This window comes from Theobroma cacao, chromosome 1 (assembly GCF_000208745.1).
Source record: "Theobroma cacao cultivar B97-61/B2 chromosome 1, Criollo_cocoa_genome_V2, whole genome shotgun sequence".
NCBI lineage: Eukaryota > Viridiplantae > Streptophyta > Magnoliopsida > Malvales > Malvaceae > Theobroma > Theobroma cacao.
This window is the reverse complement of record NC_030850.1, coordinates 7,972,599-7,999,605: the sequence shown is the minus strand read 5'-3', so window position 1 is coordinate 7,999,605 and position 27,007 is coordinate 7,972,599. Positions and strand designations below refer to the sequence as shown.

Here is a 27,007-nt window from a genome sequence, read left to right as displayed (position 1 = left end):
TTTATAGCATCTAAGATTCTTTGTTCCGTATAGAATTACTTGCAGCTTTAGTGCTTAATTTATTACCAAATGTTCAATTTGGCATATAAACAAAAATAAATCTACAGATACAATGCAGTACTCTAATCAACTTTGGTTTTGCATGGTAGAATGCTGTAAGAGCACATTCGGTAGTCTAAGACGTTGGCCCATATATGCTCCGAGCAACCGCATGATACGGTCACTGGCACCCATAGCCAAAAGCCAATGTAGAACCCTAAGGTCCGATGGCGTAGCCGCAGAGCCATTCAATTTGTCCTTTCGGAATAACCAATGGCACTCTATGCTTGTAGTTTGCAGCTCATCAATTCTGTCCTCCTCAGTATTCAAAGAATTTGGTAAAGCGTATTTGTTCTTCCTCGGAAGGTTTTCAAGAAAGTGGTTCAGCTTTTCTTGGAAAGGAAAGATTGGGTCTGCAAGGGGAGCCCCAGTTCAATGCGATTCGATCTGCCTGCCCAAATCGGAAGGAGTATTGGAACCAAAAATCCCACTAATTGGAATACTGCATGCACGTTGAAGCATATATGGGCTGTTTCAACTAGGTCTGGCTCCTTTGGGTGGCCTGGATCCAAGTTTAATTGCTAAAATTGGAGGAGTTGTTGGCAAGTTTCTAAATAATTATTCATGAATTTTTTTAATATATCAAATAAATATCATTTGTGAGTAAAAGGGTTATCTCAATATTGGCCAAAACAGCATTATTCTATCTTACATGGGCCCAAATAATAATTTTTTGGGTAAAATACTTTATTCATCTTAAATTTTCATCGAAATTACACAAAACTTCATTAGTTTTTAAAATTGACACTCCATTCAAAAAAATATTTTTCACAACAGTTAGTATTTTCAATAATTTGTTATCGTGATAAAAATAAAAAGATAATTTTATCTTTAATTAATTTTTATAATTACAATTATATAATTTTATTATTTTTTATTAATTAAAAAAACTCTCCAATGAAGTACCAGTGCTTTCTTTTTTATTTTTTAAATATAACAATAAATTTTTAAATTAATAAAAAATATTTTAATTTTTTTATTATTTTTATTAACAGTATTTATAATTTTGAGACATAGTGTATATTTGGAAAACTAATAAATTTTTATAAAATTTTTATCAAAATTTTAAAAAATTAAGATATTTTACTCTAATTTAAAAAAAAAATAAAGAAAGGTACATCCACAGAGTAAACTTCAGCAAAATAATAAGTGAAGTATTAAATCTTAATGTCCCAAAACTTTTGGCACTATGCCAAATCTCAAGTGTCCAAGTGTGAAACAATGACAAGAAAAGAGGTACAGCTGGAGCAATGCTGTCATGGGAAATAATCTTGGTATCTAACTAATTAATTCCCCATGTTATGTTGTTAATATATGTTTCTCTCATTGTCGGTCCGTCGGTTCACCAAACTTGCGACATGAGCCATTTTCCTAAAACCCCAATAATAATGATAATATAACAATAACAATAATATATTGTCTCTCACATTGATTTTCTTTTAATAGATCAAATCTAGATTGGAGAGCTACTTGATTTAGTAACACTTTAACAGATATTTCGTTGACGTGGGACCTCAATTAAGGCCTCGGGACCATCTCTCCGCGTTACATTTGATTTTTTGGGTTTATGTACTTTGGTGTTCTGTTTGATTTTAGTAGTCACGTGATTTGTCGCGTCGCCTGTATCTCTTTCAGAATCTATTGTTTTTTCACTTTTATACTATTTGTTGTGCACCTGAGGGATTCTATGGATCGAATTCACAAGGATTTATTTTCTTTAATTAATGTTTTTTGTATAAATTAAGAAGATTCTATTTATTTATTATTGTATTAAGCCTCCGAGGCTGAGTATCTCTCCAATCAACTAATAACAATTAAAAAAACAAAAGAGTAGATCAATGTTCCCCTAGACACGTGGTCCAATATATTATTATTAAATTGACACTTTTAACTATGTCAGTGAATTCCTTCAGATTCGTCTATTTAAATTAAATTTATTATTAAAACATTAAAAACATTTTTATATTAATATATTTTAAAAATTAACATTTAATAAAAATAATAATTTTATTAAATGTAATAATGATTTAAATCAAACCCGAATTTTTCAAAACTTTACCTAAGTCAGTCAAGTGATTAATGGCCTTTCTCGCCCAAAGACAAAAATTATTTTCAAAAAATATCTAATTGCTTTTATTTTGTAAAGTTCGATTATAATTAATATTAGAAATGAATACTTCATTTCAAAACAATATATAAAAATTTCATAAAAAAATAATTATAATTATAAAATAAAAATATATAAAACATTTTCTACGAAAAATAGATAAAGATGTGTGAAAGTGAAGGCATTTTTCCATATGATTGCATCAAATACTTTGAGAATGAACCTCCCTCCTTTTCAATGTAGTATCTAGGAAGCGGGAGGGTTGACAGAAAAGGTAATACAACTAGTTACCTACAAAAAGCCATTGGGATGGATGCCTTGACGGCAAAGGCAAGAATTGGGTCCAATTTTCCTTTCCCAAAAAACAAAAATTGAAATATTAACATCATAAAAAGTATAATATAATTTTTTTTATTTTGTTGATGGGAACGAAATCTTTGTATTATCTGCTAGAGATGTTGCATTCAACACAAGTGTGACCTGCAAGCGTCAGCATTGTCAAACAGTGCACATGCAACATTAAACAACAAATAAAGAGCAATGCATCTGTCGTATAAGTTTTGCATGAATTGTTTCATATCAATAATAATTATTTCTAATAAAATGTTCAAATGTCATAGTCCATGTTACTATTACACATGATGTTACATTCATATGTAAATTAATATAAACTTTTTCTACAATTTTTGGTTTATGACATACGTATATCTCGATAAATACCAAATACATGTCACCCATTATAATGACATAAAAGTAGCATTTCCCAAATAAGAACAATCTATGGACTAAGGGTTTATAATTTTATTAGTTATTATTATATTATTTTTTTGGCAAAAAGCTGAGAACTTTGGTTTTGATTAAAAAAAAAAAACAGATTAGTTTTAAGTAAGAAGAATTTCAATCACTATGAAGACTTTTTATGAGATATAATTTGATGGTAAGAATTTATATTTTTAATTTAAAAAATTTGAATTCAAATGTTAAAAATAATAAAAGTATGGATTATTATAAATAAAATTTAAAGTTACTATACGTATTTGGATTGGAGTCATGGATATTTGGCAAATGTTTTTCATTTTCTTATATTTAGTATATATTACATATGATCGATGAAATAAGGATGGTCACTAAATTTGAAAAAATAAAATACTTTAAAATTTTTTAAATTATTTAAAATATTTAAAAATATTTTATTATTTAATTACATTCAATTAAATACTTTTATTTTGATTTTTGAAGTTGGTTAGTTAATTTTATTTAATTTAAAATAAAATATAAAAATTTAATTAAATATAATAAAAAATAAATATTTATTCAAAATTTTATGAATAATTCAAAAACTTTTTTAATTATTATTATGTCATTCGCAAACCCTTATTTTCACTTTCGAAGAAATCTAGAATTTTATTGATTTTTATTTTTTGCAAAAACTTTCAAAGACAAGAAACATCTACTTTCCAATTCTTTAAACTTAATTATTCATTTTATCTTATTTATCATATTTATTTGGAATGTAAATGAAAATAAAATGTTTTTCAATAGTAGATATACCCTACTTAGTGGTAATTAAGAGGGAAAGATGATTTTATTTTCTTACAGTTATCATCTGGGCAAATGCTCCTGTTTCTGTATTACTTTGTTAAGTCAAATTTGACATTGATGTAGGGGCAAGATTTTGTCAGCTAACTCAAAACGCGGCAAATCTTTTCATTTCCCACAATTACCCACTCCCTACCACACCTGTCACTCTGCCTGTCTCAGGAATGCTAATGCACATGAATTCATCGACCTTTTTCTTCCTATAAATAAATACAGAAAAACAAAATCAAGCTCAGCTCAAAAAAAAATCCAAAGAAAATGAAGCTCTTCCTTCCTCTCTTGTTTTGTTTCTTTACTTTGTTCAACTCTTGTTCTGCTGCCAATGTAACTTATGATCGCCGCTCTCTCATCATTGATGGCCAACGCAAGCTCCTCATTTCTGCTGCCATTCATTACCCCCGCAGCGTTCCTGGGGTTGGTTTTTTAATCTTAATCTAAAAGGGGCTTAATTGGTCCCTCTTTTTAGTTTGATTTTGCGCTTTCTGATGCACATTCTGCATTTTACTTCCACTTTATATATTGGGTTTTGCTTGTTACTTTACTTGATGCTAAGATTATCTCAATATCTAACCTTTTCATTCTTCAGTTTAATACCAATGTCATATGATTGATGTTACAATCTCTATGGGTGCAATGTTTGTTGTAATGGGTTTTTCGTAGTCATTTAATTGCTTGTTTCTTTGTATTATGCATTGTGGATTGTTTTTAACTATTTGGTTTTATAAATAGTTCACTTTGATGAGCTCAATCTGTAATATGGCAGATGTGGCCAGGGCTGGTTCAAACAGCTAAGGAAGGAGGGGTTGATGTCATTGAATCTTATGTGTTTTGGAATGGGCATGAGCTTTCTCCAGGAAAAGTGAGTGCTTCAAATCTGTTGCGGTGCTTTGTAGGACCAAGATTGCTCATAATGTGATACATTTTTGTTGACTAAGCTCAAAGTTTCTGCCCCTTTGATTGTGAATTTGTAGTACAATTTTGAAGGACGATATGATCTGGTCAAGTTTGTAAAGATTGTTCAGCAAGCTGGGATGTATATGATTCTTCGAATTGGCCCATTTGTAGCAGCTGAATGGAATTTTGGGTGTGTTTACGTTTTATCATAGATTTAAAAAAATTGTCATTTTGATGCTTCAATCATTGAATTACGCATTTATTAATATTTAATAATATTAAAACATGCTGGAGCTATGGATTCCTTGAGTAGATTTTCTAAAATGTATATAATACAGGGGGGTACCTGTCTGGTTGCACTATGTCCCTGGATCTGTGTTTCGATCTGATAATGAGCCCTTCAAGGTGAGAAATTTAAACTCTTGGTGTCTCAGATTAGGAATAGTGGCCTAGTAGTTATCTGTATTTTCATTGTTAGCTGTTAATATTTTCTGCTTTAGTTGTTACTTTATGCAACTCTGTATGAGTACTAACTTATTGAGTTGGTTGCTTGTTGTGGTTTAGTATTACATGCAGAAGTTCATGACATTCATAGTGAACCTTATGAAGCAAGAGAAGCTTTTTGCATCACAAGGAGGTCCAATCATCATGGCCCAGGCAAGTATAAAATTAAACTTGGAAGTAGCTATTGCAGAAGATTTCCTTTTTGAGCAAACTGATTTGAACTGTGTATCAAAGTGGGTTCAGCTCCCCTGCGTTACTCTTCAATCTACTACTCTCCAATACATTTTTTATCACCATTCACATGTATCATGTATGGGGTCCACAATACATGGTTGGTACAACATATGTGAATGGTGATGATGGATGCATTGAAAAAGTAATGGACAAAAATGTGACGGAGGGGATCGAAATCCATTGAAGTGGTGATAAAATCCCACATTGATTAAATTTTGGGTATCCATCTATTATCCCTACATGTGAGGGGGAGTGTTAAGTGGTGATAAAAATCCTACAACAATCAAGTTTTTGGTATCCTGGGAACACACTAATATAACAAGGGCCTCTTCCTCTATTGTCATTTGACTTTTAGGTTGGATGCCTCCCTAAAATTTAACATGGTAATAGGCTCTGCCGCTTTTGTTGGCCCCTTGGTGATAGGTGTCATGCCTAGATGTGAAGTCTGTGCCACATAATTGGCCCATTATCCCTTCATTTGAAGTACATGTTGCATGATAGGTCCCTTGTCCATTACATGAGGGGAGTATTAAAGTGGTAATGGAAGGCCTCATTGATTAAATTTGGGGTACCATGGTGAATAAAGGTTCAAGAAACTTGTTACTAGAGTAGTACAGAGGTTAAGGAAATTTCTTAACATTCATTTTTTATAGTTTCACTTGAACTCTAAATATATACATGGAGGGCCTTCTCCTCTGATTCTTGACTTCGAGCGATACTATAATTTTTATATAGTCCCTTGATTTGGATTTTTTTGTTTGATGAGGTTACATTTACATTTACAAGTAGAAATTTTGATCACAATCCAATAACTTTTCAGTATAACTTGCATAGTACATCTAGGGAAGAAATCAACAAACCAACCAAAAATATAAACTAAACAAACCAACATAAAGTTGGGCTAGACCCACACATAGTAGAACTTGAACCTGGGACCTAAAAGGTTCTAGGACCTCCTCCTTGCTATTGAGACGATTTGAATACCAATGAAACAGTTTGCTTTGCTGATTCTATTTTTAATGAGTAAAAATTTGCCGAAATATAATTTACGTAACTTCTACCCTGAACTTTTATGAGAAGGGAACGAGTATAATTTTGGGCCCAACTTCTAAAATCTTGAAAATTTTGACTTTTTGGAAAAAAAAAAATAAAAGATACAATTGTGAGTTTTAGAATCGAACTAGGTCAGTAATAACTCGTTTACTTAGAATAGTATCGTTTGTCTGATCAATTAAGCAATATGCTTGTATGTCACTGCCTATGTTACAACAATATCCATTTCTCAAATGGAGTTGCTTCACATCATAGATTATGTTTCTCTTGCATAGATGTGTGAAACCATTATATTTAAGTGAAATTTCATGATATATTACTGAAAACAAAGATAGTAGATGCAATTAGCTTTCTAGTTATACAGTCTGAATTTATATAAAGTTATGCTGTTCAAATTGATACACTGCAAGGATAAACCTCAGCTGTTCTTACTCATAGGAAGAAGAATGCTGCGTTAATTCCTCTTCTTGCTTGTAATTAAGTATTTTTTCCCTTTGAACTTATTCAATTAATTGGTGCGCTCCCCCCCCCCTTCTTACTTACAGAGATTGCTTTGAGAGTACCTTAAACATCTTCCTCCAAGTGCAGGTGGAAAACGAATATGGATTTTATGAACAATATTATGGAGAAGGGGCAAAACGATATGTCACGTGGGCTGCTAAAATGGCAGTTTCTCAGAATATTGGAGTACCTTGGATAATGTGTCAGCAAGATGATGCTCCTGATCCTGTGGTGAGATTTTCTTCACTTTAACTTTTTTTTCCTGACAGATTTGGTGTGTGTGTATATAAATATTCAAAAATCTAGTGTACAATTCAAAGTGAGATTGTCATGATATCAATGCAAATGAAGTATGGTTCCTTCTGTTTGCATGTGGCCAATGAGTACAATCACTTTTACCTTCCTCTTTTTTAAATCAAAGCAAGTTCTTTGAATTTGTGTTCTGTTCTATCTTGTTGCTTCTCTATCTTAAAGTAAATGCTTACTTCCGAATTAAACTAGTAGAACAACAACCAAATTTTGTTTTCAATGTAGCCAAAAAAATAAATAAATAAAGAAAAGGAAAAAGTGGAAACAATGAATCTAACTGTTTCTTGCTATTTGGGCTTGACTACATGAATTGTATTGCACCATTGTACTGTATCTATAGCCATATCATAGTAGCATCAGGAAATGTAGGTTCCTTTTCATAGTTTTCACCCTCTTCTTTGATCTTTCTCTTTCATTTTTGACTTGGACATTCTCCAGTACATTACATCTTCTTATAATAGCATTTGTGAAAGGTCCTAACTGCCTTAAATGTGTCTCCCTCATTTTGCCTTCTAATTGGCATTGATTCTGGCCATTTCCAGATGTACTCCTTTTTAGTTTTATCTTTTCTCATATGAACATGCATCTATCCAGCATCCTCATCTTAGCTATGCTCATTCTCTGTAGATGTACATGCTTAATTGGCTAACAATTGAGGGCCATAATACATTGCAGGCCTTATCCATATTTGTAAAAATTTACCTTTCAACTTAAGTGTTTTGTGGCCACACAAGACAACAGTTGTATCTGTCCATTTATCCAATTTGCTAGGGTTGTATGGGTGACATTTGCATCAATTATAATTCTTTTGAACGGGCAAGGTCTAGATATGAAAACCAACTAATTTGCAGTATCTCATAATCTCGAATTGTCGTAGTTTCTTAAAAACCTCAACTGTTCTTTATTCTCTAGTAGACATATACTTTTCGGGGCTCTTATAATTTTCTTCATTTCAGGTCTTATATATGTTGATTGAGCAAAAAAAAAAAAAAAAAAAGGTCGTATATATGTTGTTACATTAAGAAGCCAAACACAATTTGCCCTCATAATTTTGGCTTCTACTTCCATGATCAACCCTTAAAAATTACTCCTTTCCAACAATTTGCGACTACTTTTGATATGGCAACTGGCTAGCTTTCTCTGTTCTTTTCATTTTTTTTACTCCCTATTTTTCTTATGCCTACGCATAGTACGAAGTTAAAAATTGTTTTCATGAAAGGAAGAACTCATGTACAACAGTACAAGCATCCTAAGATATTAAAAAGATAAAACCTCCTCCAAAACCCTCCTGTCGACCCACATCAGTCAATATTTTAGGAATCAATGATATGTGTTGGTGTACAATCATCTGTGGCCTATGAGCATTCATCAGCTATTTGCCTTGTAACAGTTGGCATGGAGGAAAATGATTTACCTAGCTGATACAGATTAGTAGGATCAATGCTATATTTAATAGTTGCCGCATCTCTATGTGCATCTCAAGCATGCATAATATACCTGCTTACTAAAGAGTAGCAGCTAAGCTATGGTTAGGTCGGCGTTGATTTCAGGATTGTTAAAATTCACTGTGACATTCTATGTTGGACACATATATTGTCTATTATAACAACTTAATGGTTCTTGCTTGAGGAAACTTCTCAAGGTCAGTTGTGGATTAGTACCTTTTCCATTTTTTCAAAAAGGAAATTTGGTGATGGCTGTTTGAAATAAAAGAAGATTTCAGAGCTTATTGCTTTTATTGATTAACATATAAAAAACTGTGAACTTTTTAGCATTCAGCTTAAACCATAGGCTTCTGTGTTTCTATTTTTGCAGATTAATACTTGTAACTCCTTTTACTGTGATCAATTCAAACCTAATTCTCCAAACAAGCCCAAAATTTGGACTGAGAACTGGCCTGGATGGTAATGTTGTACTTTACGTTTTCTTTTATCAATTGTGTTAAGTGCCAATGAGTAGGTGTGTTTAGTGGTTTTGCATCCAAAATTTTCTTTTGGTTTTCCTGATGGTTTATAATATTAAAAAAATAAGCAGAAAGAGTTCTAGAGCAATGGAAATCTGTAATGAAGCTATCTTGCTTTCAAACATGTGCTTTATATTTATGCGTGTTGTCTTCACAATTCAAAATTCTTTATCATTAGGGTTTTGTTTTCCTTGTATTTTTCTATAAATAACCAGGAAAAGAATAGTTCTATGTAGACTTGAGTTCTTCATGCAAAAAAAAAAAAAATTGTAAGAAGAAGAAGAAGCTGATTTCATCTCGAGATTTAATTCATTCATCCAGTTCAAAAGAAGTTTAATCTGTAAACATGCTTGCTCTTGGAGTTGACCACCTAATACAACATTTTATTTTATGCCATTTTGATTTTAATTTGAACCACAACTGCTTCCACTCTCTTACCTTGCAATTAAGTATTTTCTGATGCATTTAAAAAACGAATTCACTTTATATTATGGAACCTTTATGATCATATGGTTTCTATTCAGTTTTGCTGCAATCGGTATTTCTCTTTTCCAGGTTTAAAACATTTGGGGCCAGAGATCCTCACAGGCCACCTGAGGATATTGCTTTTTCTGTTGCTCGTTTCTTTCAGAAAGGTGGAAGTGTACAAAATTACTACATGGTGTGCTAATCAATCTTAGTTTCTCAGATATCATTTTGAACAGTTGTTGTTAACTTATTTGTCAATGTGTTTACTTGATCATTCTTGTTCCTTAGCTTCATGGTAACCATTTTTTCTGTGGTTTAGTATCATGGCGGAACGAATTTTGGTCGAACATCGGGTGGACCTTTCATTACAACAAGTTATGATTATGAAGCACCTATTGATGAGTATGGTAAGCTATTCCAATGATATTTGTAAATAAGTATATTCTACTTAGGGAGAATATTTAAGTGTTTGGTGGATTCTAATATGTCTTTTAGGGTTACCTAGGCTTCCAAAATGGGGACACCTAAAGGAACTCCATAGAGCTATAAAGTTAAGTGAGCATGCATTGCTGAAGAGTGAACCAACTAATTTGTCACTAGGTCCTTCCCTAGAGGTAAGTTTTCCCTTTATATAACTTTTTATCCATATAACTTAAGATGTCATATTTTTCTATTTTGCCTGGGTTTTCGTTAATAGATCAAATTTTGTTTAAGCATTTATGTAAATTCGTTGTTGCTTTTATTGTTAAACGTTCTTTTATGCATTGAAACTATTAGCCCTAAAATTATATTAAACTTGTCACCTTGAACTCTCATGCTTCTCATGTTTCTAATGTTCTGATTTGAAATGTCTTTTGAGATTCAATTTTTGACTTAAAAAACTGCAGGAGTTACTACACAAGCACCTATTAAAAAGTTTTTTTTTTCTCCTAATCATATCAGTTTAAACGTTTGCAACATGTCAGTTAGTTTCCTTATAATTAACAATTAAAAGATTTGGAATTTGTTTTTCTTTTTGGCTAAATACTTAAATAAGTCCCTAAACTATACCAAAAAAGTCAATTAAGCCCCTATCCTTTTATTGTGTTCAACTAAGACCTGAATTTTTATTTTGAGTCAAATAAGCCATTCTCACTAACTGTTGACCAACTTTTGTTTGTCAATAGTAAAGTTGACACCTTTATACCATGTCATCTGCCACTAGGCAGGTTGACGTGTTATTTTGATGATGTCATTGTCACATGGTAGATGATGTGGCATTAAATGTTGCTGATTAAGAATTATGTGTTTACCTTTTTGCCATCCACGTGTCTAAAAATGATTGGTTTAAGGATTTAAAACAAAAAAAATATAAAAATTTACGTTCTTTCATAATCTGTTGGACATATGGATTGGCAAAAAGGTAAACACATAATTCCTAATCAACAACATTTAATGCCACGTGGCAGTGATATCATCAAAAATGACAAGTCAACTTACCATGTGGCAGATGATGTGGCATAAAAGTGCCAATTGTACCATTGACTAGCGGAAGTTAGTCAACAATTAGTAAGAGAAGCTTATTTGACTCAAAATAAAAGCTCAGGGGCTTAATTGAATGCAATAAAAGGATAGGCGGTTAATTGATTTTTTTGATATAGTTTAGGGGCTTATTTGGGTATGCATAACTTGCCACCTACATCCAATCTGTCCTGACCCAAATTGTTTATATTTTTTTAGTACTAATTTTCATGAAATAATTTTTTATTTTCATATAAATTCCATTTTATTAGTTAAATAATCTCTTGAATTAGTATTAGGCAACAAAACTGTTAATATATTACACATGTAAATACAAATTCTTCCATTGATTTCGTCATTTCAAGTGTGTTCAAGAAGGTGATGCAAGTTGGTTCGTTGAAGATGTTTGTGCCACTAGTGAAGTTCATATTTTACATTACTCTTTATGGATCTTGCTGGAAATTTCTTCTGCTTCGATTTTTCAAAACTCGAGGTTGACTTTTCTCCAACCATGGGAGAATGATGGAGGGTGCAATTATGTTGGTTAAGGATTAAGTTGTCTAGGACTTTATTTACATAGTTTATAGATTTGATTGTAATCTTTACATATTTAGGCTATTTAAGATTATTTAGGTTCTTTCATATTAATTAGTATTTTAATTTTTCAATCATTAGGGTCTTAGGTTTATATTCGGTATTTTACATTTTATTAGTGTTTTGGGTTTAGTTATAAATACCTACTTTATTTAGTTTTAAGAAGGATTGGATGATGAATATTTGAGATGTTGAGATTTTCTCCCTTTAAGGATTCTTTCTGGTTCTCTCCCCCGATTTCCTCTGTTCCTCTTTATTTGCTTCTGTCTATTTCTGATTTTCCCTCTAAATTTCTGTTTCTATCTCTATCCCTACTTGTTCTACTTCCCCACTTCTTCCTTGAATACCGTATTAATTTTGCCCAATACTGGTACTCCATTTGGTATTGGGTACTACCTCTTCTCCCAATGGTGGTACTGCTCTTGGGCACAACCCCTCTTCCAGTACCAGTATTGCTCTAAGGTAGCACCTAATCTCCAAATATTACTACCTTTACCTAGTACTACTGCACCTCTTGGGTGCTCAGTAGAACACTATCTCAAGTGTTCTCAGCTACTTCCATATTTTCACCTACTACAATACTGAAGACTGTGCAGTCCTCTTTGTTCTCTCTACTTCAATCTTGTTACTCGGTTGCAATTGCTACCTCACCTCTGTCACGCTTACCCAAAAAAAAAAGGCCTCACCTCTTTCACAAGGATTATCCATTCATGACAGGAAAAAAAATTCTAATGATTTCAAGAGAATGCCATTTTGAAGCATCTCAAGCAGCCCTTGCATAATTGTTGGTTTCTGTTTTCTTGTTGAAACCTAGGTTTCCTTTGAAAGCACAATGGCAAGATGTTTTTTAGGAAAATTAAAACCTTCTAGACACACATAATAAATATCAGACAATTTAGAATCTCCAAGACAATAATTTGTTTTTACAATTTTTTGAAACTAACAGCTTGGGCAAAATGTATTTTTCCACCAAAATACTAAATCCTGTAATATACATTCTTAATTAGCCATATTAATCAGGAAATTAAGTGGCTGCTCAATAAAAATAGCAAATATTCAAATCAGCACAAGAGCAGAAAATTTGATTATATTGTGACAGCTAGCAAAATAATTTTCTGCACTAGAATGTCTTAAGTCATTAAGGCTGTGTGGTTAAGACATTCACATAAATGTATATATGAATGACCTGTTTCCTCCTCCTTCAGTTTTTATTATTCCTATGTTATTGTAAAATGTGGCATTTTTATTGGCAGATTTATAAAACTTACTGTACGTATTTATGAATCAATTACTCTATTCTATTTATTGACCATCATTTGCTGAATAACCACTTCATTGCAGGCTGATGTTTATGATGATGGTTCAGGAGCCTGTGCTGCCTTTCTTGCTAACATGGATGATAAAACTGACAAGAATGCAGTGTTCCGGAATGTGTCATATCACCTGCCTGCATGGTCAGTCAGCATTCTGCCTGACTGTAAGAATGTTGTATTTAACACGGCAAAGGTAAATTTCCATTTTTTTCATGTTTACATGTTAATGTCTGAATATTTCATCCACTGCCAGGGGTGACTCTGAGGGGTGCTCTTGAAAACTTTGATGAACACAGTTTTCTTGAGCAAAAAGAAATTTTGATTTTGGCCCGCAAAATCTTATAACATGGCTCTTCCTTTGTTGAACTTTCTGATTGATATCATAACTTTATAATTGTAACCATTATTATACTTGATTCTTAACTCCTTAAACAGTGAACCTGCCTTATCAATTAATCACATAAAAATGTTGAAACTCATTAGCATATCAAGACTAATGAAAGAATAGACATTAGTTAAAGAAAATATAGTTGCTGTAATTTGAATAAAAAATTCAATTAGGCATGCGACTTTCATTTTAGTTGACTTCTTTTTCTTTCATCCTTTCAATTAGTTTTCTAAACGTTTGCAACTTCTATTCTATTTTGAAGGAAAACTATTAACTTGACTTTAATTTGTATTCAATTCTTTCATATCCATTATGAATTACAATGTTTCATATTTACATATTTTTTACTAGTAAAACGAATAAATACTTTTTATGGAATTAATTATTATTTATTTGAATCTTGAACTTTTTACCATATTTTTTATCAAAGAGATAGTCTTTATACTTTCTACTCTTATTTGAATTATAATTAAATATATTATTTATATCCTCCCCCAACAAAAAAGAAAAAAAAAACAAAGACTAAAATCCTGGCTTCATCCCTGTTCTTTGCCTGATGTCAACAGATAAGTTCCCAGGCCTCTGTGGTAGAAATGTTACCCGAGGAGTTGCAGCCATCAGTGGCATTACCCAGTAAAGACTTGAAAGCTCTAAAATGGGATATATTTGTGGAGAATGCTGGAATTTGGGGAGCAGCTGACTTCACTAAAAATGGTTTTCTGGATCATATAAATACCACAAAAGATACTACTGACTACCTCTGGTATACAACAAGGTTTGTATTTCTTGGGAGAAAATTCAGTGCAAATGTTTACAGTTTTTCTCTGTCAGAGTATATTAGGATTTGGATGAATAAGGGATTGGAAAATAGGTGCAAAAGGACATGCATTTTAGGAAAGTAGAAGCATCTCATGTTGTTTCACCATCTATGGATTAATGATTTGAACTTTGGTGTTTATAGATTTATAAATTTACTTTATCTCCAGTCACCTGATTATCTGCCCAGAGGATACTGCTTTCCTTTCAGACGGAATCATGCTGGTGTTGTAGGGATACAATGTTTTATTATATTAATTACGGGTGCCATGCTGCTTTTCAAAAAACAAAAAATTATGGGTGCTATGTAGTTAACAAATATATATTAAACTAGAGTGCAAATTAGGAGCCTTGATCCTTCTGAGCTTATAGTTAGAACAGACCCAAATAATTATAATATGCTTTTTCCCTGCCTTGTTGCTATGTTTAAAGTTGTGCAGCTATCTCTCTGTCCAGATTTCTGAAGCCTATGGGATATTAGTTTTATGCTAATTTGTATAATTCTTTTCCCAATTAAAATCTTGGTGCATGTGGTATCCATTTTATGAAATTAACTCCTTCCATTTGATAAAAACAAAGTTTCTTATCTATACTAAAGAAGTTTTATTTCAAAGTAAAGGTTGTATCTAAGAAATTGAATTTGTCTCATTTTACCCATCTCTGATATGCTAACATGATCCAAATTCAACATGGTTGTGGATTGTATATGCCGTTAATTAGTATCATCTAGGTTCTATGATATTCTATGATAGTTGTGCCAGCTAATAGTATGAGTATACTTGAATTGCAGTATAATTGTTGGTGAAAATGAAGAATTTCTGAAGAAGGGAAGCCATCCAGTTCTTCTTATTGAGTCAAAGGGTCATGCTCTTCATGCTTTTGTGAATCAGGAACTTCAAGGTTATTATTGGTTCTCCAACTTTCCTACTTAGACCTTTATGTTTTTTGTTTTGAAATAATATCTTATTTACATTACAGAGAAATTATTAATAGGCGTATATGCAATTTTCATCTTATATACTTGACTTCTGTTTATGTCTACATTTTCTCTTGGCTAGTTCATTGTGACAGTGTTATCACCCTGAAAGTTGTATTTTGCACTTCTTAGTTTGCTATGAGTCTCTTATGTGTAGATATTTGACATAAATCTCAAAATTTTCACGGACATTTTACAGGTAGTGCTTCTGGAAATGGCTCGCATTCGCCCTTCAAATTTGAGAATCCAATTTCTCTCAAGGCAGGGAAGAATGAAATTGCACTGTTAAGCATGACTGTGGGCCTACAAGTCAGTTATTCTTCTTTACTTGTATACATAAAACATATTCTTGCTTGCATGTTTGCTGAAAGATTCAAATATTTGTTTTGAGTTGCACCAATGTTGGTTTTCACTCACAACACAAGCTTTGTTCCCTTTGATGCCTACAACATTTTCTTGTTTAGTGCTTTCAAATTTTAGAAACGTTTTGATTCATTGTTAACATTATCCTAGATATTCTAGGTATATATGGTTCTTCCATTCTTTTCAACTATTTTTTTTATAACATGGAATATTTCATGCAGGGCTGATACCCTAATGGCCTAACCTGCATCATAGCTATTTTTGGCTAATTTAAGAAGATATTATCTTTCCTTGTATCTTTTTTTTTTCTTCTTTTTCATTAGTGAATTTCTCCTTAGAGTAAATATATAGGGTGTTTGACAAGAAAGGCTTGGCCTAGCAGTTGTTACCTCTCTTTGGGAGGGATAAGGTCCAAGGTTAGAATCCCTCTCCCCCTTGGACTTCCTCATATGTACCCTTGCAGAAAAAATTGTAGGGTGTTTGGAACCTTAGGAGATTATGTATTTCAAATTTTTCTGCTTCTTGCCTGGTTCCCTACCATTACATAAAGGTGATCCTTCTGATTATTTTAAACAGCTTGCCTTGAATATGAATCTTTTTCATTATGACCAGTTGATACTTTCTTGACTAGGAATTGATGAATTCCAAGATAGTACTTAAATATCAAGCCATAATTTTTAAATGTCAAACATGTCTTAGAAAGAAATGTTTTAGAGATTTATCTTTTTGTTTCTTGCTTATAAACATGGTTAAAGAACTCTTTAAATGATGCCTAAATTATGAAACTACCGCTGGAACCCATATACATTCTATGATGCTTTCTGGAATTTTTTGTTACTTTTATTTGAATTCTTTGTGTTGTGGCTAATTGTGGACTATGTTGACTGTAATTGGATCTTATCCTATTGTCTGCATTATCTGTGGATCATAAATTTGTATATAGAATGGGGTCCTTGGGGCTTTAGAGAGATGTAGTTGCAGAAAAAGAACTATTCTGGAGAGGGTGCAAACTAACACTGCATAGGAAGTGTCCATTACTCTATAATGTTTTAGAGCTCTTTGCTCCTTTGTATCTTTTCCAACCATAGTGAATATCTTGATTCTCCTTATCTATTCTTGCATCCTGCCCCCCATCCCCTCCCCCTTCTCCAGGAAAAAATTGAAAAACACAATACCCTTACTAAAATTTCTTTTAGCCATTCAAACAGTTGATCTTGGATTTTGAATGGTTGCTTCTAATAAAAAATTGCGTGCTTCTAAAGTGCTATGTCCATCATAAATGCAATCATGGATGCAAGCAAGTTAGTATTGATAATTATCTTCTTTCCTTCTGCTATTATAGTAAAATTTTGTATGATTTATTGTAAACTTTGTCCATTTTACTCTCTGATAATATGCTTTTGAAAGTCCCACTAATCTGCTTTTGCTGGTTTCAGAATGCAGGTGGGTTATATGAATGGGTAGGAGCAGGACTAACAAGTGTGAAGATTGAGGGGCTCAACAATGGAACCATAGATTTGTCTATGTCTAGCTGGACCTACAAGGTATTTTGCTTTATTGAGTTAGGGTCATAGTTATTTCTCTCATACCCAGCTTCATCTGATTGTCAAAGACATGATAATACTTGTTTCACAAAACAAAGTCACGATAATGCTAAATTGCAAGGCTGATTGAAATTTATGTGGATAATTGGCAGAAAGACCCTTGAAGTTTTGGCCATTTAAAATACCACTCTAAATCTTCTTTGCCTTTTTGGGTTACGTTTATCATGCTGTTTGAAGAAAGAACAAAAAGCGAAACTGTCATGTGCCCTGCATCTGATTTTTCAAGTCAATATTGACTTAGGATGAAGTCCAGCCTTTCTGATGAGAAAACACAAAATTCATAATGAATTCAGCTTTCCTGTTTTTTGTAATTAGGCTCTTTTCAGCTATTAAGAAGTTGATGCAGAACTAATTTTCTAGAATAATAATACTCAATAATAGTCTGAACATCTCAATTGCATAAACTCAAATCTCATTTCAAAATCTTAATATCAACATGTCAATAATGAACAAAACCTATATGTATGAGCTTCATAAACCTAGGTTTTAAGCCTATGGAAAATAAAGCCCACCTAATACCAAATAAGATCAAATAAAATTAACCAAACGAACAAGTCCACAAAATATGATTAAATCCTATTTTCTAAATTTATGCCTTGAATAGACATTCTTCCAAAACTTGCAAGAATGTCTTCCATCAGAAGTTGCTCTTGTTCCTTAACAAGGTTGAAATATTTCATGAGCCTCTGGCATAAATTTAGTCTTCTAGTTCTTGAGATATTTTTTGATGGCAATACTATCATCATAATTGCATTAAAGAAAAGTACACCTTAAAATTTAGGATCAAATCTTTATTTCTGTTTTTTAAGGTTTTATCCCACAATAATTTATGTATGATTTGTGGATGACAGTCATTTTCACAATTTTAGATTATGCTGATGTTGTGTTAAGGAAGAAACAACACATCAAGAGTCTAGAAGCTGGAAATTGCAGAAAAATATCAAACAAAACAGATCTGGAGTTCTAGATTATTATATTCAATAATTCTGAAAATTAAGATCAGATTGCCACAGTATCACTTACAAACCTAGAAAGACAATTTATGCCAGGGCAAAAGTAGCTGTACAATCATAGTATTTGATGCTTTAGGAATCTAATTTGATCAAGATGGGCCGTCCTAGCTAACAAAAAATCACATCTTAGTCATGTGACTTTTTTACAAACCAAGAACTAAGACATAAAGGAAAGAAGCAAAAAGAAAAATAAAGTATATTACGCTTTAATATAAGGAATGATCTCTCTTGTTTATTGAGCCCTCTTAACCTTGTTTTTATTCTTAGATGCTCTGCCTCACATTCAAAACAATTAAAGGCTGAGATTGATTTGGTCATAAGTTCCAAGAATTTGTTACCAGAAGGAAGCAATCATCTTTTTGCAAGTCAATTGTCATCTTCCAAAGCCTTGGAAGGGCTAGAAAATCATATGCAATAGCTGAAGAGTGAAATATTCACAAATTTTTTATTGCCATTAAGTTTCTGAAAGCCTTATCTCTTTCTTTGTTGCTGCCGTATACAGATTGGATTGCAAGGAGAACACTTGGGTCTATACAAGCCAGAAATTTTGGCTGGTGTAAATTGGGTGTCAACCTCAGAACCACCAAAAAATCAGCCTCTGACGTGGTACAAGGTAGAGATCTAGAAAAGACCTTTATTTCCTGTTCATATTTACTTCAGGATAAATATCTTTTGGAGGTAAATTTTTTACAGCTTAATCTACCGATGTTCAACATTTAACAAAAAAAAAAAAGAAGAGGAATTTAAGTACTTAAGCTCTGGCAGGTTGTTGTGGATCCACCATCAGGAGATGAACCAGTTGGACTGGACATGATTCATATGGGGAAAGGTCTAGCCTGGTTAAATGGAGAAGAGATCGGAAGATACTGGCCAATTAAAAGTTCTAAACATCTTGAGTGTGTACAGGAATGTGATTACAGAGGCAAATTTTTCCCAGACAAATGCCTTACTGGTTGTGGAGAACCAACACAAAGATGGTAAGCCCTAATCAGAAGATAGTTAAAACAATGTTATGAAAGAACTCAGAGTTCATAGTAAATGCAATGAAAAATATTGGTTTTACTAATATAATTTCCTTGACCATCCAACTCATTATTGACAACATACTCACGAAGGGATACATGGGGTTGATATACCAAAAAAGTTATATCGACAAAAGCAGAAATGTTTGCCAAATCTTTCTGGATTCCAAGGTTAAGAAATACACTTATTGATCAATCATGTAAAGGAATCATAATTACAATAAAAAAATTGGCTCCCTCCCCATCTTTCATGTTGGCCTAGTCTATTTCTCCAACATAGATCTCTATATTTAGCTTCTTAGGCCTTTTCCTGCATAAAACTCAATTCTAAGTTTTCAGAACATTAAAGGCTATGTACATTTAGCTTTATATGTTAATAAAATCATGTATCACAAGCTATTGCTTGCAATAATATTTAAGAAAAATGTGTATTGTTTTTATTGACCAGGTATCATGTTCCACGTTCTTGGTTCAAGCCATCTGGAAACATTTTGGTGATCTTCGAGGAAAAGGGTGGAGATCCAACAACAATTAGATTCTCAAAACGCAAAACATCAGGCCTATGTTCTCACATTTCTGAGGACTACCCTATGGTTGACCAGGAGTCAATATCTAAAGATGGAAATGGAAATGACAAAACCAGACCAACTGTCCATCTAAAGTGCCCCAAAAATACTTGGATATCTAATGTGAAATTCGCTAGCTATGGAAATCCAACAGGAAGGTGTGGGTTGTACAGCATGGGGGACTGCCATGATCCTAACTCAACATTTGTGGTTGAAAAGGTAAGGGTTACACCTTAATTTCGGTTATATTTTTGGTTATGTCCCTAATCCTAGGGTTAAGATTATAGCAACACCACATATGCATGTAAGGTCAACAGTTACTCCAAGGGATTAGAGTATGACTGATAATTGACACACCAAGATTCAAGATAATTTCAGACATAATTTAACTTGAAATTTGTTCATAACCATAGAGTATCATTAAAAGAAAACACCACAAAATACTAAACTTCAATTATTTCCAAAAAGAATAACCAAGTCTTAAGGTCTGAGTCCAAAATCAAAACTGGTAGTCATCATTCCTCAAGAATGCCTGCACATAAACCATAGCTAAGAATTTGCAAAATATTAGAAAAGTTGGCAGAAGAAACTGTGCCAAGGAACTAGTAAAACTAACTCATTTATTGGATCAAATGTGAAAGAAATATGAAATGAAATGAATTACCATTTCATAACTAGATTATCAAATTGTTTGTTTGAATGAGCATTTGTATGTATAGAATCAATATTAAGATGAAGACAGACTCATGCATTAACATTTGATTTGTCAGTTCCACTTTTAATCAATAATTCAATCAAATTCACATATTTGTTATTTGATGGACAATTCTTAATCCAAGTGACTACTGTCATTTTTAGTTTAAAGACAAGGCCTGAAACCACATTTACTTTATGGACAAAGCCCAAAAGGAGCAAGTTTTTATGTTAATTCCAAACTAACATTCGCTTCGGGTCTGAATCATAGTTGATAACAAAAAATGATCCATTATAAAATGTAGAATTCACAATAAATCCAAAGCACAATTTTGATTTATTTACAGACCATTTCAAAAAAACCAAACAAAATATACTTGATTTAAGTATAACATAAAATGACATGAATTTAAAATAATAAAATTTGTAAAGCTTCCACAAATTGATAGTGAATTAGGATATATATGATAAACATTGAATATGATTTCATTCTTACAAATTTTTTGGGTAGAAAAACACTAAAGTGGTAATATGCCACTCATCTTTAACATGGATGCTTTCTTACCCACTGTCATAAACCTAATAAATAATATGATTAGTGTGCATAAATTTTGTGGCAATATGAAATAACATACAATCTAAGTCTGTTTGAATTTGATTTGAGGAAATTCCTAAGGCCAAACGTGCTCTATGTTAATTCTGGCAAAACTTCAATTCCTTCTGTCAGAAGTTTGTGTTTACATTTGTGTGTGTGTGTGTGTGTGTGTATAGGTGCAAATTCTTTCTAAATAGCCTATTGTTACAGATTCGACCACCTCATTTTGCAAAGAACTGAATTGTTATCAATATTGATAAGTTTAATATATGCAAGGGTGGGGCATTGCATTAGCTAGATTCTATTTTGTTCATTCTTCAAAATCATACCTTGGATGTTTTGACTCTTGTCCATGACTTATTTGTCTCTTTATTACTCAATATTAGTTTATCATAATTAATTAAAAAGGTGAGTACGTTTGATAATAGCTTCTCAAAATTAGTGTCACAAGTCCTGTTGGCACAATATATTCCAATATTCAAGTAAAGTGAAATTCTTGGTCAACTCATATTTATATTAGACTGTATCTGCACTGCTCATGGTTTGGCCTAAAAGCACTATCTCAGTCTTTCGGCATAGTCTATGAAACAAACATATTTTCATTTAGGATTAATACGCTTTAAGGGGTTGTCTTCTTGTTCTTTTTTAATCTTTTAACTTGCCTGGCATTATTTTCATTTCCCTAAGATGCTATGTGTTGCAGGTCTGCCTAGGTAAAAATGAGTGTGCCATAGAACTAACAGAAGAGAAGTTTGATAAGAGCTTGTGTCCTGGTACTACGAAGAAACTTGCAATTGAAGCAGTTTGCAGCTAAAATTACCAATTTCAGCAACATACAGATTCAAAAACAAATGTTTTGGCTTCTAGCTCAAGACAGGTAAAGGGGAGCAAAACCATTATACCCTGCGGTGTTTTCAGTAGGAGCTACGTTTTATTTATGCAGCAGGAAACATTTGTATCATGGTAATTTTTTCATTTGAGGTAGGGTATGAAGCATAAATATGGGACTAGGAGCTGAGTTACCTCTTAATTATGTGAAACTTTCGTTTTGGCTTATAAATATATTGGTCAAGCATCTCAAGCAGTTGCTACTTTCAGCTCTGAGCATGTCTGAAGAGGAGAAAGAGAATGGTTAATTTGTTTATCAATTGTTATAATTATCAGTTCTTACACAATCTGCCATGATTTTTTTTGTTCTATTTCATATTTAATCAAGTTCACCAGCATTTAATAATATATGCAAAATCATTATCCACATCAAGTTTAAGCTAATATGACATGAAGCCAGTTTGATATTTGTAACATCTGTATCAGTGAAACTATAAGTCAAGTTGCATCCATTTTACATATGAAATTTTATATAAATAGTAGTGAGACACGTTCAATTAATTCAAAATTTGGCATTTATAATTTATATTAGTAAAATTTAATAACTTTTTGATTTAAAGATGTCCATCATATCATAAAAAAGATTTTCTTATGAATATTATACTTATTGAAAGGCAAATGCCTGCAGTATATAGGTTTACACAGATTGCCTTGGCTAAAACTGCACCCCATCAACGCCATACAATACATTTTAATTGATCCTAATTCACTTTATGATTTTGGACCTTTTCAAATTATTTAATTTTGTGTACTAAATCAAAATTTTACTTTTTACAATTATATATCCATCTTGTACTTTCTCAAAGTTTGGAACCAAAGGCTGATATGCAACTTTCTATTTGTATTTCATTTATTCAGCAAAATGCTCTGCATTCTAATTTGTGACGAAGTTGCATTTATTTATTTATGGTAAGGTTAAGCAATTGTACTTACAAACGGAGAAGATTTGTGACAATCAATTAGAATAGCACATATCATATAAAAAATAAAACACAAAAACCGCTACCAAATGAAACAAAATAATTCGATTCCATTGAATAAATGAATGAAATGGATCTATTTGGCTACAATCAATAATATAGTTCTGCTCAAGAATAGGAATAGCCACCCACTAATTTCTACATTCCTTCATCCATCTTCTGTATGCGGCCAAAGTGAATCAGTTAGCAGAGCAGGATGTCTATATAAATACATGGCTTATCACGATTCCAGGGGCCCCTCCTCCGGACTTCTACAACCACTTCCAAACAGTTACCGACCCAGTTCCATCCCCTGTGAAGAAAAGGGGAAAAGGCCCTCTATGAATTACTCTAACTTCTCGTTCTGAATACAATCTGCCTCTCTCTGTGAACCTGGGACACACACACAAGATAAGTTTTCATTAATCGGTATCCAAGAGGAACTTGTGGAGATTACAAAGCTTTTAACCAAACCTAACCGAAACATGGAGAATTATACTTACGATGGCAAGTCATATAGGCGAACGGTGTCGTCATTGCAGGAGCAGAACAAAACTGGTTTAGTTTCTGCATCATTCATTCCACAGAGTGCAAGCATGCCCTGCACACAAAAGCAGTTCATATAATAAGCTCATGCTCCACGACAAATCCATTATCACTATTACAACATAGAAAGCCAACCCCAGTTTAAACAAACATAACAGAGAAATGCATGCCATGCATTTATATAGACTATATAAACTGAGTTGATTAATTGAAGCAACCTAAAATTCAACCATTTTCCCCTATCATTTACTAGCAGTAAACCAGACACACTTCTTTAAATATCATAATACAATAAAAATAAGGCCTACCAATGGGGCACCTCCATCTTGCAAAACGATGGAGCTACCATAACCATTCAATCATTTGGAAATCAAATAGGAACACTATCTATACTACTACTTTTTGGCTTCTTGTTCCTGTTTGTATTTCATTCCTCATGCTTTTCTTAGTTCTGGTGAACCAAGAGTCCTATCTGCTGCAAATTGCTCATGTCTCAGCCTCATGGGTCACAGCCCACCTTAGAAGTTCAGGGTTTCAGACAAATGCTAATCCTAACAATACAGAACTCATCATTTTAACCAAGCTAAGCCTACACAATCGCCAGACATGCACCCCCACCCCACCTCTTCTCCTTTTCTTTCTTCCCAAAAGAAAAATATACGTGCATATTAGTTTCATGCTAATATGGAAGGCTTTTTGATACCTTGGGAGATTCAGTTTATAAATAATGTGCCTCTACGTTTCCTTGACTCCCCTAGCAGTTTATCAATTGTACAGCATTCTGAATATAATGACATTCAATCACCCACATAAGAAGTGATTGGTTTCCTTGTTCCTAGTTCTTAAAGAATACTTTGACTGCTAGACACATTTAGTGTGACGCTCTTCATCCATTACTAGCCATGATTGTAAATACAGATATAAAACTCAAGTAATAAACACACTGACAATGATTGTAAATACACAAATAAAAGTCCAAGTATTAAACACAATTAGATTACATATCTAAATACAAGAAGGAAGTGTGACAAAAGAACATACATTTTCTTCCTTATGAGTATAGATCACTTCCCAATTTTCTCCGTCTGTGGCAAACCAAACTTTTATACTGCAGTCCAGTGAACATGAGAACAAACACCCGTTACAGTGAAGAAGAGACATCACAGCATCCTCATGTCCATTCAAAGTCTTAATGCACTGTAATGTGTCTGTGTCCCAAACCTAATCAAGAGAAAAAAGAATAGCATAAAATAAAACAGAAAAAGCAAAATTATTTATAAATTGTTCGAATTGCATAGCCCATGGAGCTGTGCAGTGAGTCATTTAGTTCCAAAAGGATGATAATTTGTTTGCTGTTAAAAAGCACCAGGTTTTAGCAAATCAGCTCACCCTTATAGTGTGATCCACAGAACCAGAATATAACTTTTTATCTCGAACAGCTAAACATAGCACAGCACCAGAGTGGCCCTCCATGGATGCAATCAGTTGAAAAGGATTGGCTGCCTCAGAACTGCTTTTCCATGCAAAAGTAAAACCATTCTGCAACCACACAAATGAATAAATGAGCAACTCAGCTTTAACCAAAGAAATTCAAGATCTAAGACACTGCAAAGGAATGATGGATTAGAATCAGGCCATCACCTGTGCCCCAGCAAAAAGCATATTATCAGAGACAACCATCGAATGCACATGTCCAACAGGCCCTTTTAGACTAAATTCTTGTGCTGTCTGAGTATTCCACGCCTACAAGATCATCAAGATGCCTCTAATTAGTTGAACTTGTCACCAACCAAACAGTACATAAAAAGGAATATAGATAGATAAAACCAAAGATAGTTATCAGCTATAAGCTAACCTTAATAACACCTTTCATGCCAACGAACACCCATAGGCCCTCAGTAATCATAGAACCAACTTCATCACCAAGATTACTCAAATGAGCACAATGTCCAGAGTGGCAGTCCCATGTCCGTAAAGTTCCATCGCCACTGCCAGAATAGAGCTTCTCAGACCCTAGAGGAAGGGCAATTCCATGAACAGCCTGTAATTTAGAAAAACACGAAATATTAGATAAAATTATATAACTTTCTTTGTTCTGAATATACCCCAAATTCCTAACCATAATCACCTTCTTGTGACCCTCCAGCTTTGCCAACATCATGAATCCATCCCCACGACACCAAGAATGCAAATACCAGCATTTATTGCCTCTGGCACAGTGACCTGACATCCAGTACTTGCAAACCTTATCCTCTTGCTTCTGGGGCCTTTGGAGTAATAATATATGAATTCTTAAGGCTATGATTGGTGCTCTTCCTTGATAGATCTTCTGAGACAGCATGGTATGGCTTGGCATTTCTACGGCAAACATTCAAGTTCGCAGCTTCTCCCCTATGTCGAGCGTAAATTCCTTGCACACTGTCATCATCATATCTTTTTGCTGCTTGTTTAATCACCATGCTATAGACAAAAGATGTATAAAAATCAATTACAATTTCTTCCAAGGAAGATCCAAACACTAAAGTCTCCTGTGCATTTCATTCAATCTATTGCAGGACAAAACAAGTATCTCCAATACAGAGAATGCGAGCCCAAAGACCAAAGCCTTGAATTCCACTCAAAATCCAATTGCTCGGAAAACCCTAATTAAATCTTAAACAAACCAAAGATAACAAACCCTAATTACAGAAAGCTGGATATTTTTTGAAATCGACGAAGAGCAAACCAAACATTGCAGCCGATCTTCAAAAATCAATAAACGAAAGCAGAGTTGATATTCTTCCAACATTTTTAATTCTTTTGGGTTCTCACAGAAAACTTAAACAATTAAAAGGAAAAACCTTAAAGCCTAACCCGTTTTTTTCAAGGTATATCCAAACTGGAAGAAATACGAACATATTTAATACCACGTAATAGACTTTCCATCTTCTCCACTACCAAAGCCCTCGACTTTCAATATTCTGGTCCTCGAAAATCCAGGAAAAATCCAATCATCCATAACCCACTTTCATCAACAACCCTTATATAACCCTAACTAAACTCTAAACCTAAGAATTGGATAAGTGAAGATAACCGCGACGTAGCAGTTCCAGAAATAGAGAAACCTTCTGAATATCCGTAAAATGGGTGAGAAGAAGCCCTAGAAATCTAATGGCAGGTGAGTAAGAGTAAATATGAGAAAGAGAGCCGAAATCAATCATCCTCATCATCATCTTCTTCTTCTTCGAGGAGAAAGCTAACCTGATAGCGAGAGATAGTCGGATTTAAGGGACCGTGCAGAACCAATGACGAGAACCGGTGAAAGGAAAGCACTTGGATTTGTTGCTGAGCGAATGGGATTTGGGAATATTTGGTTGATTTCGATAACGATTGATATATGAATTTGGGGGTTTTAGGGCTGATGAGTTTTTATAAACAGAAGGGTCGGTGTTTCCCACCCA

At 33.2% G+C, this 27,007-nt stretch overlaps 2 protein-coding genes across 4 annotated transcripts; one reads left to right on the top strand and one right to left on the bottom strand.

Annotated features, from left to right (window-relative positions):
- Nucleotides 3,924-22,344, top strand: LOC18611948 (beta-galactosidase 10). Its single transcript, XM_018129720.1, has 19 exons — nucleotides 3,924-4,219; nucleotides 4,569-4,664; nucleotides 4,777-4,889; nucleotides 5,038-5,104; nucleotides 5,264-5,356; nucleotides 7,079-7,222; nucleotides 9,116-9,204; nucleotides 9,819-9,924; nucleotides 10,051-10,138; nucleotides 10,227-10,345; nucleotides 13,167-13,331; nucleotides 14,093-14,301; nucleotides 15,133-15,242; nucleotides 15,518-15,627; nucleotides 17,118-17,225; nucleotides 18,801-18,911; nucleotides 19,064-19,275; nucleotides 19,769-20,105; nucleotides 21,878-22,344. The coding sequence occupies exons 1-19, from the start codon at nucleotides 4,064-4,066 to the stop codon at nucleotides 21,986-21,988; spliced, it is 2,544 nt and encodes an 847-aa protein (XP_017985209.1). The 5' UTR covers nucleotides 3,924-4,063; the 3' UTR covers nucleotides 21,989-22,344.
- LOC18611945 (zinc finger CCCH domain-containing protein 63) lies at nucleotides 23,073-27,007 on the bottom strand. 3 transcript variants are annotated; one of them, XM_018115352.1, is made up of 8 exons: nucleotides 26,808-27,006; nucleotides 25,696-26,027; nucleotides 25,423-25,608; nucleotides 25,209-25,310; nucleotides 24,957-25,106; nucleotides 24,609-24,788; nucleotides 23,525-23,622; nucleotides 23,073-23,414 (listed from the first exon to the last, which is right to left on the bottom strand). In XM_018115352.1, exons 2-8 carry the CDS (start codon nucleotides 25,936-25,938, stop codon nucleotides 23,294-23,296), a joined length of 1,080 nt encoding a protein of 359 aa, XP_017970841.1. In that variant the 5' UTR covers nucleotides 25,939-26,027; nucleotides 26,808-27,006; the 3' UTR covers nucleotides 23,073-23,293. The 3 variants fall into 3 exon arrangements, with proteins under 3 accessions (XP_017970841.1, XP_017971248.1, XP_007048519.2); XM_018115759.1 differs by having other exon boundaries at nucleotides 23,521-23,622; nucleotides 25,696-27,007; XM_007048457.2 differs by having other exon boundaries at nucleotides 25,696-27,006.

Coding starts and splice junctions, on each gene's coding strand:
- LOC18611945 (XM_007048457.2), bottom strand. CDS start 25,938: ATGTTTGCCGTAGAAATGCCAAGCCATACCATGCTGTCTCAGAAGATC. Junction 25,609..25,695: donor AGCTGGAGGGTCACAAGAAG/GTGATTATGGTT, acceptor TCTAAATTACAG/GCTGTTCATGGAATTGCCCT. Junction 23,415..23,524: donor CGCCTATATGACTTGCCATC/GTAAGTATAATT, acceptor TGTGTGTCCCAG/GTTCACAGAGAGAGGCAGAT.
- LOC18611948 (XM_018129720.1), top strand. CDS start 4,064: ATGAAGCTCTTCCTTCCTCTCTTGTTTTGTTTCTTTACTTTGTTCAAC. Junction 17,226..18,800: donor TGTCTAGCTGGACCTACAAG/GTATTTTGCTTT, acceptor TGCCGTATACAG/ATTGGATTGCAAGGAGAACA. Junction 18,912..19,063: donor AGCCTCTGACGTGGTACAAG/GTAGAGATCTAG, acceptor AAGCTCTGGCAG/GTTGTTGTGGATCCACCATC.